Raw genomic sequence first — 12000 nt, 5'->3', positions numbered from 1 at the left:
AGGTACCAACACCACCTGTCGGCAGATGAAGGTTTCAATTAATTATCATTTGTTACACCCAGCTTGACAATGTGAAACAATTTTTGGGATGCTGTTAACATCTACAACAAAATGTTGAAGATGTCTTCCAATACTCCTCTTACTCATCATTGTGGATCAGACTTAGCATAAGCACACGTTCATATGCAAAGGGTGAACAACTGGGTTTTGGTAACAGATCATTTTATGCCCAAGCATGAAGGGTTGAAAAATTTATCTTTTAACTGCCCATTGCAGCAGCATCTCCAACAATTCCTAATGTTTTGCTTCAATAAAACACTTCTTAAACAAGCTTCTGAATTATGAATCAGATTTTAGTGTTCCTTCTCTTCAACAAAGTGGCATTTGGTCAAATAGATTAATACAACACCACTGGTGTCCAAAGCTTAAGAGTGAATGTGACTTTCATGTGGTATGTTGCTGCCAAGTAACATAGCTCAATGAAACTTTGTGCAAACATAGAGATAATTGTTACAGTATAGTATAGATTATAACTGTATGGGATGAACAGAATGACACTTTCATTTGTAGCCAATAACTAAACTGAAGTCAACATGATTCATGGTGATCTCATGAACACAATATAAGGTAGGGCATGGTTCATAACCCTTTTGCTCCTACAGATGTGCTTGACATAGGCCTTGAAGTGCGCAGTGTTTTTATGGACTAAGCCAACAGTCTGTGCCGGGACCCTTTGTATCCATGATTGCTTCCTCCCTGCTGTATTACCAGTGCCAGCCTCCTGCTGCTGTGCCTAATATTTCACAGGTAGCTTGCAACAAAAAGCTGTAGAATCTGTGCATTCACTCCCTCCATTCTCCATTTTGTCTTTGCTCTTGGTGCATGCTAGCACAATAAATTATTCACAGACAATTCACAAGGGAAATTAAGTGCTTGCTGAGAAAAACATTTTGATGCATCTGGATATGTTTAGAGTATATACACAAAATTAAATGGGCTAGAAAGGATGTGCTAGAATACAAAATCTTTCCTTTATGTCAGAAAAATTTGATCACATCATAGAGAGATGAATCTGCATAATTTTTAATTAGCTTATACTATGTGTGCTGTGTATTTATTTCATGCTTGGGACAGATACTGCTTCATATGAAGAATCTGGTCCATCTTTTGCCAGCACACTATTTCATCTAGGAGTAACTTTAAACTCGAAACCTTGAAGCTCTTGAATTCTTTTTCCAATGTGCGTTACTTATTTTCAATCCTTTCACACATCCCTAGACAACTTTCACAGCCAAAAATCGCTATACCCAAATAAAATTGTCTGAGTTACCTGCTAATAATTTTAGCATGTCATAAGCAGATGAAAATGTACAATTTTTCTTTTACTGGCATAATGTATGCTATGTAATTACATCACGTGCAAAATTCACAATGCAACTGAACTAAAGAAAACTTTTTTTTGAAAACCCATAATTGTTTTCCTTTATGACACAGAAGTTTGAAGTTTGACTCAAAGGTACTCAAAGGGTGTCTGTAATGGTGCAAAAATGTGGCATCCTGTGACATCAGCCTTGGGTTCGACAATGCTTTAAACAGCAAAGTTTTGACATGAGAGGAAAAAAGATCAGAGCTGTGAGGTTCAGGTGATGTGTAAAATGGGCTGATGATGTCACATTGGCACCAAATTGCATCACAATTCTGCCTACCACCACCGTAGACATTTCACTTGATGGGAAGGTCATTATACATCTTCTTACCCGCATTTCACCCCTTGTTTTGACGTCTCTGCTATGAAGGTCAGAATAGTGGCACCCAGTACTGAAATTACACTGTTTTCTTATGGGTGGCTTGGAAAAACATCTCAGACACACCACCACTCAGAACTGTCACAAAAAGCTTCAAAGGGAGGTATAAAGAGTGTCAATGAAACAACCCCTTTCACTGAGGTGTTGATTCACACACATTTTGAAGTAAAAAACAGAAGTTCTCTCTGTGATGAGCAACGGGACGACATCTTGACAACCTCAGATGCTGTTGACACCTCCAGGTGTTTCAGCCCCTCTCTAACGACATTGTGGGCCTGCGTGCCCATCAGAAGTGATCACACTCCTTTGGAATGCAGCGTGACCATAAATTTTATCTTCTGTATGGGTTGGAATCACTGGGGATCATCCAAAACAATTCAACAAAATTGGAAAGTAACTTGAAGCAACAAATGGTGCATATACTTTTTCAGCCCTCCAGGTTTGTGCCCTCCTGCATTGTGATCATTGTAGGGTGTGTCATTGACACATGCATGAATACAGTGGCAAAATGCCCATCTAATAACACTCCCACCTCAGCAGTACTCTTGGTGACACCTACACACATTTACTGAGAATTGTAAAAATGTTTCTTCACAGAGAAAACCTGCGAAGTAGCCCTAGGCACCTGCAAGCAGGCGACCACTTGACACCCCTCTGTTCCTAGTTGTCTGCATGCAGGTACATAAGGCTACTTCATAGGTTAAAAATTCCCAATAAATCTGAGTGGGTGCCACTGAGGGTACTGCCGAACTGAGGGGTCTTCAGGGACATTTGCCATTGTATTCACGCATGCACCCCCTCTGTGATCGTGCCACAGGAGAGCTTGAAACCGGAAGACTGAAAAAGCATAAGCATGCTTTGCTGGTTCTTACCATGTTCAAATTTCATCATATGGTTTTAGGACAATCCATAGTTACTACAACCTGTATACGAGAACAAAAATTGCAGTCGTGCTGCTCCTAAAAGTGGTGCAATCATGTTCAGTGGGGTTAGAGCCCAATAATCTCACTAGAGATGAGTTGAAATTCCCAGGGGTTTCCAGCAGTGTCAAAGGTTGTTGAGAAAGTTGTACTGGTACTCATTGTACCAAGAACTGTTGTTTTTAACCAAAAATGCCCCCTGGAAAGGGGCAGTCTGATTGACGCACTTTGTCACCCACTAAGGCCTATTCATGCCAATTCTGAGTCGTGGTGTACCTCAAATCTTTTCCTTGGCCACCCATAAGAAAACTGTGTGATTTCAACTATGATTGCCGCCGTTCTGACCTCCGTCACAGAAGAGTCAAAAGAAGGGGTGAAATATGGGTAAGATGGGATGTGACAATTTTCCCGTTGTGTGACACATCTACTGTGGCTTTGGTCAGAATAGTGATGAAATTTGGTGCCAATGTGACATTATTAACACACGCTACTACACCTCACATTTCCCCCTCCCCGCATGTGTCGAACCTTCTTGTTTGAAGGGTCATCAAGCCTAAGAGTGCCACCAAGGGTCACCATACGTTTTCACAATTACAAAGGAAGGTTGTAGACACTGTGAGCCAAATTTCAAACTTCTGCGCTGCAATGGGAGACAGTTATGAGGTTTTGAAAAAGTAATCCTTCAATTCTGTTCTGCAGTGTAGATATAGCATAAACTTATGCACAAAGTCTGTTTGGTGCCAGCATACTTCATTTGGAAAGATGCACCATAGTGGGGAAACTTAGTACTCAGTATATATTTGCCATTTTTCCTTGTCATTAGGCCAAAAATCGGGGTGCCTGAATATAATTATTTCTGCCACATTGGAATAATTTCACCACATTGTAAAGTGATGAATATGTATAGTTTTTCATTTACTTGTGAAATGTATCCTGTGTATTTACATCAGCCACGGATAGATGGGTAGCATCTGAAATACCAAGTTAGTTCATTAGCCAGCAGACTACTTCATGTGAAGGAACTGTCTGAATACTTCTTACATTCATTTAATGTATTTTCCACGCTTCTTTTTGATCTGGGCTTTGGACTGGCACAAACAGTTAAAAACCGCTTTTTATATTGCCTGTTTTTTACATTTTTGTATTTCTTTTCTCTTTCTTTTTTAAATAATTTATCCAGAAGTGTTAAATAATTTGAACTAGCAGTTTTAGTTCAAGTGGTTATTAATAACTGCTTGTGTGATAAGTCTTGAAACCGGATACAACACATAATGGTGCATTGCAAGTTTTGCATTAATCTCTGGTATCCTGGCACATTTCCTGTTTTGCGGAAACTGCACACCTGCGCATTAGAAAATGTTTATTGGAATATTTACTCACAATAACATCTAAAATATGTATCCCTGTAAATGGTAGGAGATTCTCATTATAGGAGTGCCTTCCTCTGCCAGCTTTTCTCTATTCTGTTGCACATTTTTCTAAAATTTGCCTAATGAGAGATAGGTGAAATGCTGTGAGTGAATTTTTTGCTCTGTAACTGACTTGTGGAGAGCACATGGAGAAATACAGTGTCACAATAATATTGACTGGTGAGTGTACCATGTTCAAAGATTTAGAGGTCAGTATGTCAATGCAACATTATGCCTTCCTATGCCATAACACTTGGACCACCAAACTGATAATGTTCGACGGTGCTTGATTATCTTACTATGGCGAGAGGTGGGAAAATGTAATGTACCTAGGAACACTGTTGTATGTGATTGGTTTGGTAGTGCAGGTGTTATTGTGTGTGGAGTAACAGTATTGCATGGCTTCCTGACCCCCCAAATCTTCAAACACGATACGCTCACCAGTCAACATTATTGTCACACTGTACTCTTTCTCCATGTGCATCTTTTCGATTGTGCATTCAGCCCTGAGATCATTTTTATGCAGGATATTTGTGACTGCAGTTAACTGTCCAGGTGGAGTAGATCTTGGAATGTGAGGATCTTCTTTGTTGGGCCTACTCTGCACATTCACCTGACTTAAATGTATTGAAGCATGTCCACATGCACCTATGAGCAACCAACAGTTGTCAACTGTGCTGGTGGAGGAATGCAATGCCCTACCACAACTATTCCGTACCAACCATGTGGCCAGCATTGGAACACATTGCAGAGCAAGCATCCTTGGTGATCACATGCTCTGTTAAGAACCATGTCCCACCTTTTGTGATTTCCAGGGGACCATCATGAATTCCAGTAATTTTTTTTTTTTTTTTTTTTTTTTTTTTGTCTTTGAATAAAAGTTTCATTTCTGCTTGTCTCATAATGCATATTTCTTTGTTTCATTCTGCACTATACTTCAGCAGTTCTTTCTATATGTTACTTAGCACTGACACATCATGCGAAAGTTAACTAAAATTTTCTTGGCAAATAGCATCTTGTTTCATATTCTTCGCAGTGACCTCTCCTCTCTACTCTCATACAGTCTGTCACTCTTCATGTCCTACTAGTTTGAGTACCAACTGACTGTTGGCACAGTGGGAATCAGCAAGGTAATGATTTGGGAACCATTCACCTCACCTCATACGGTGACCTAATTTGGGCTGTTTGTTAAAAGTGTTGTTTAATTTATACACAAATTATGAGGGCAGTTCAATAAGTAATGCAACACATTTTTTTTTTTCTCGGCCAATTTTGGTTGAAAAAACCGGAAATTCCTTGTGGAATATTTTCAAACATTCCCGCTTCGTCTCGTATAGTTTCATTGACTTCCGACAGGTGGCAGCGCTGTACGGAGCTGTTAAAATGGCGTCTGTAACGGATGTGCGTTGCAAACAACAGGCAGTGATAGAGTTTCTTTTGGCGGAAAACCAGGGCATCTCAGATATTCATAGGCGCTTGCAGAATGTCTACGGTGATCTGGCCGTGGACAAAAGCACGGTGAGTTGTTGGACAAAGCGTGGGTCATCATCGCCGCAAGGTCACGCAAGACTGACTGATCTCCCGCGTGCGGGCCGGCCGTGCACAGCTGTGACTCCTGCAATGGCGGAGCGTGCGAACACACTCGTTCGAGATGATCGGCGGATCACCATCAAACAACTCAGTGCTCAACTTGACATCTCTGTTGGTAGTGCTGTCACAATTGTTCACCTGTTGGGATATTCAAAGGTTTGTTCCCGCTGGGTCCCTCGTTGTCTAACCGAACACCATAAGAGCAAAGGAGAACCATCTGTGCGGAATTGCTTGCTCGTCATGTGGCTGAGGGTGACAATTTCTTGTCAAAGATTGTTACAGGCGATGAAACATGGGTTCATCACTTCGAACCTGAAACAAAACGGCAATCAATGGAGTGGTGCCACACCCACTCCCCTACCAAGAAAAAGTTTAAAGCCATACCCTCAGCCGGTAAAGTCATGGTTACAGTCTTCTGGGACGCTGAAGGGGTTATTCTGTTCGATGTCCTTCCCCATGGTCAAACGATCAACTCTGAAGTGTATTGTGCTACTCTTCAGAAATTGAAGAAACGACTTCAGTGTGTTCGTAGGCACAAAAATCTGAACAAACTTCTCCTTCTTCATGACAACGCAAGACATCACACAAGTCTTCGCACCCGAGAGGAGCTCACAAAACTCCAGTGGACTGTTCTTCCTCATGCACCCTACAGCCCCGATCTCGCACCGTCGGATTTCCATATGTTTGGCCCAATGAAGGACGCAATCCGTGGGAGGCACTACGCGGATGATGAAGAAGTTATTGATGCAGTACGACGTTGGCTCCGACATCGACCAGTGGAATGGTACCGTGCAGGCATACAGACTCTCATTTCAAGGTGGCGTAAGGCCATAGCATTGAATGGAGATTACGTTGAAAAATAGTGTTGTGTAGCTAAAAGATTGGGGAATAACCTGGTGTATTTAAATGCTGAATAAAACAACCCCTGTTTCAGAAAAAAATGTGTTGCATTACTTATTGAACTGCCCTCGTACATCAATATCAACCATTTATAGGCATTTGTTTTATTTGCTGATCTGTGTTGCCCATTTTAATTAATATCTAATTAAAATAGTTCATTAGTTTGGAATGTAAGCTTCAGGTTCTTGGTAGATGGTATTAAGACACCAATCTTCCATTTTCATGTCTAGACTACTACCCTTGATCATGATTTCTGCTTGCCACATTAAGTGTTATTTCTCAAACTGGCAGCTGTGCTCACCTGTGTAAGAATGTTTGCTGCAGCAACTACATCCTGTCATATACTCACGAACTCTTAATGAAAACCGTATGTAACATAATTTACTCTCTCCATTCAATCATTCAAAAATATTGTGACCAGTCTGATCATGTGACCAGAAACATCACACCTTACATAAAACTGAAAAAAAGGATGCTTTGTACATTGAAATTTGGAATACAGAATAAGACCAAAATTATTTAAATGGTTTAAAGTAAATGTAGTACAGTTACTATTCTACAGAAGTGAAAACTGATTCAAACACTAGTCTGGATAAGATGCAGAGAGACTCCAGAATGATATTTTCACTCCACAGTGTGGAAGTCAAGCTGTGAGGATGGGTCATTAGTCACACATGGGTAGCTCAGTCAGTAGAGCACTTGTCCCCAAATGGTAGAGGTCCAATTTTGAGTCTTGCACACAGTTCGAATCTGCAGAGAGGCTGTTTGGATGAATATTCTGCAATGCACAAAAGATTATTTTGGTTTTTGATCCTAGAAAGTATAAATAATGAAGAGAAGAAATTAGTGTCACAAATTTAGCTATGAGATAGAGATCTAATTGGCTTCAATCCTTGTTGTGCCTACCAGAATCTAGGACAGCCAAAACAACAGTGGAGTGCTAACCAGTTGTGGCCTGTGACAGTTAGCATCATACTGTTATTTCAAAGCCAACCTCATAATGGCCATTTCAAAGCACTGATCCTTCTTTTTATTTATATTGGTCATTTATAATATCCATTTGTATTGTAATTCACTTGCTTTTATTTCTAGCTTATATTGCATCATTCCTCACTGATACAGTGAATGTTTAATTTCACTTTATCTCTTGCCCTTTTTCAGTAAGATATTTGTTCGCATCAACATACCGCATTAGAGTTAACTTGCAAATAAATTTCACAGCATTGTTTATGCTAACAGATGTTTAGGTATGAAGGCTGAAATGTAAATTCCATACTAACTGGGACCATGAGTGTTTATCATTTGGTAATTTTTTTATCACCTGAGATGTCTGCCACTAAGCAGAAGTGAGGGAGTCGGTTATTCCTCGCCAGTTCCAGATACGTGTCTGAGTTCTTGGAGCGTTATTTGGGTGGTGAAGCTGTTGCCATATCTGAACAGCCTATAGTGCAGCAGCATCAGAATCAACATCAGCAACAACAACAACAACAGACAATGACAGGACACTGTCTGTCACAGAACAGGTACAATTGGGTCTTAGTTTGGATGAAATGGCTTTTCATTGCCCTTTGTAGCAATTATTTTAGTACCAGTAACTAGTATCACTCAATTCATGTAATAGTTTTCACTTGAATGTAACTGCTGTCTGTATTCACCATAAAATAACAGCAATGTAAATGAGAATATTTAATGTTATTCATTATAAATAACCAGTCATTGATACTTATAACAGTGTAGGAATTTTGTTTAATTGTGTTTTTACTGATTTTTAAACTGGTATATAAATCATCATTTAAAATGGATAGATTTGTAAGAAGTGGTGGTGAAGGTGATAGAAATAGTAATAATAATAATAATAATAATAATAATAATAATAATAATCCCCGTGGAGGCCCGGGAAAAGAATAGGCCTCCGGTATGTTCTGCCAGTCGTAAAAGGCGACGAAAAGAACAAACCACTAATAGGGCTAACCCCCCTTTTAGTGTGATTAGTTGGTTCAGGACAGAACTAAAGAAGCCTCGGACAAGCGCCGTCATGGTCGGGGACGACGCTTGAACCCTATGCCCGCCCACAATGGTAACGACACTGCTAGCCAACTGGAAAATGATTTAAATCCAAATAGAGGTGTTTTGCAGGATATGCTTCCTGCAACCACCCTAGAAGGAAAACAAAGACAGAGGATGAGATGGTCAGATGAAGTTAATCGACACCTCATGTTCTGTTATTACCAAGCAACAAACCTAGGAACCAACACAACTGGATACAGATCACAAGTATACACAACATTTATTACCAGATACCCAGAATTAAAATTTTTAACAGAACAACGACTAGCTGATCAGATCCGTGTAATAATAAAAAATAACAGGATACCCCAGTCAGAATTAGAAAACATCAAATAACAAGTACAACAAATACTGGAACAAAATAATGTGCAATCAGAAGAAGAAGAAAATACAGTAATGGACTCAAACATCCCAGAGCAAACAAACAAAGAACAACATGCATCAATTAAACAATCAGAGGAAAACGAAATCTTAAGACAGCCACCAGAACAAGCACAAATAGAACACGAAGTGACACAGATGTTAGATATAGAAGAAAAATTTCAGCTAACATATATAGAATACAAAGACACAAATACAGACATTAGACCATTCTTGCATAGACCACCAAATAAGCCACAAGTCGAAACAACAATAAAAACTATCAACACAATCATACACAACAAAATAAATGAAAACACAACTATGGAAGAGTTACAACTACTGGTTTATATAGGAGCACTCACTGCACTAAATATACACACTAGGCAGAGATCAGAACCAACCAACACACAGAAGAAACCCACAAAACCAGCATGGCAACACAGGGTACAGATCAAAATAGAAAAACTGAGGAAAGACATCGGACAGCTAACACAATTTATAAGAAATGAAATCTCGGAAAAAAAACGAAAAAGGTTAGGTAAAATCTCACAACAAGAAGCGACAGAGCAATTAGACGAAAAGAAGCAGAAATTACAAGCATTAGTCAAACGACTCAGAAGATACAAAAAAAGTGAAAATAGAAGGAAACAAAACCAAACATTCAACACAAACCAAAAGAAATTCTACCAGACAATAGATAACAGACACATTAAAATAAACAATCCACCAAACATAACAGACATGGAACACTTCTGGAGCATCATATGGTCAAACCCGGCACAACATAACAGGCATGCACGATGGATACAAGCAGAAACAGACACATACAAGATGATACCACAAATGCCTGAAGTGATAATTTTGCAACATGAAGTCACCCAAGCAATTAATTCTACTCACAATTGGAAAGCCCCTGGAAGTGATAAAATAGCAAATTTCTGGTTAAAGAAGTTCACCTCAACACATTCACATCTAACTAAATTATTTAACAGTTACATTGCAGACCCATACACATTCCCTGATACACTTACACACGGAATAACATATCTGAAACCTAAAGATCAAGGAGACACAGCGAACCCAGCTAAATATCGCCCCATAACATGCCTACCAACAATATACAAAATATTAACTTCAGTCATTAAACAGAAATTAATGACACATACAACACAGAACAAAATTATAAATGAAGAACAAAAAGGCTGTTTCAAAGGAGCACGAGGATGTAAAGAGCAACTGATAATAGATGCAGAGGTGACATATCAAGCTAAAACTAAACAAAGGTCGCTACACTACGCATACATTGATTACCAAAAAGCTTTTGATAGTGTACCCCACTCATGGTTACTACAAATATTGGAAATATACAAAGTAGATCCTAAATTGATACAGTTCCTAAACATAGTAATCAAAAATTGGAAAACCACACTTAATATCCAAACAAATTCAAATAATATCACATCACAGCCAATACAGAGTAAGCGTGGAATATACCAAGGAGACTCATTAAGTCCTTTCTGGTTCTGCCTTGCTCTGAACCCACTATCCAACATGCTAAATAATACAAATTATGGATACAATATTACTGGAACATACCCACACAAAATCACACATTTGCTATACATGGATGATCTAAAACTACTGGCAGCAACAAATCAACAAGATAACAGAAGTATTCAGCAATGATATAAATATGGCTTTTGGAACAGACAAATGTAAGAAAAATAGCATAATCAAGGGAAAACACACTAAACAAGAAGATTACATATTGGATAACCACAGCGACTGCATAGAAGCGATGGAAAAACGGATGCCTGTAAATATCTAGGATACAGACAAAAATTAGGAATAGATAATACAAATATTAAAGAAGAACTAAAAGAAAAATATAGACAAAGACTAACAAAAATACTGAAAACAGAACTGACAGCAAGAAACAAGACAAAAGCTATAAATACTTATGCCATACCAATATTGACCTACTCATTTGGAGTAGTGAAATGGAGTAACACAGACCTAGATGCACTCAATACACTTACACGATCACAATGCCACAAATATAGAATACATCACATACATTCAGCAACAGAAAGATTCACATTAAGCAGAAAGGAAGGGGATTTATCGACATAAAAAACCTACATTATGGACAGGTAGACAATTTAAGAAAATTCTTTCTAGAACGAGCAGAAACTAGCAAAATACACAAGGCAATCACTCATATAAATACATCGGCTACACCACTGCAATTTCATAACCACTTCTACAACCCTTTACATCACATAACATTAACAGATACGAAGAAAGTAAATTGGAAAAAGAAAACACTTCATGGCAAGCACCCGTATCATCTAACACAGCCACACGTCGATCAAGATGCATCCAACACATGGCTAAGAAAAGGCAATATATACAGTGAGACAGAAGGATTCATGATTGCAATACAGGATCAAACAATAAACACCAGGTATTACAGCAAGCATATTATTAAAGATCCCAATACCACAACGGATAAATGCAGACTTTGTAAACAACAAATAGAAACAGTAGATCACATCACAAGCGGATGTACAATACTAGCAAATACAGAATACCCCAGAAGACATGACAATGTCGCAAAAATAATACATCAACAGCTTGCCTTACAACATAAACTTCTAAAACAACACGTTCCTACATACAAGTATACACCACAAAATGTACTGGAGAATGATGAATACAAATTATACTGGAACAGAACCATTATAACAGATAAAACAACGCCACATAACAAACCTGACATCATACTCACCAATAAAAAGAAGAAATTAACACAACTAATCGAAATATCTATACCCAATACAACAAATATACAGAAGAAAACAGGAGAAAAATTTGAAAAATACATCCAACTGGTTGAGGAAGTCAAGGACATGTGGCATCAGGATAAAGTTGACATTATACCAA

The 12000-nt window shown here is 38.7% G+C and overlaps 1 protein-coding gene across 3 annotated transcripts in view; it reads left to right on the top strand.

Annotated features, from left to right (window-relative positions):
* The window catches only part of LOC124595826 (hormone-sensitive lipase), a 119375-nt gene that overhangs the window by 87505 nt on the left and 19870 nt on the right, over nucleotides 1–12000 (top strand). For 2 of the 3 annotated variants that reach the window (XM_047134723.1, XM_047134722.1), the window contains exon 9: nucleotides 7998–8147. The exons of the other annotated variant lie outside the window; for it this stretch is intronic. In XM_047134723.1, the coding sequence (XP_046990679.1) occupies nucleotides 7998–8147 (150 nt within the window). The remainder of the gene's footprint in view (nucleotides 1–7997; nucleotides 8148–12000) is intronic. 3 annotated transcript variants of the gene reach the window in all.

This window comes from Schistocerca americana, chromosome 2 (assembly GCF_021461395.2).
Source record: "Schistocerca americana isolate TAMUIC-IGC-003095 chromosome 2, iqSchAmer2.1, whole genome shotgun sequence".
NCBI lineage: Eukaryota > Metazoa > Arthropoda > Insecta > Orthoptera > Acrididae > Schistocerca > Schistocerca americana.
Note: the sequence above shows the minus strand (reverse complement) of the source record. Positions and strands in the feature narration are given on the sequence as shown.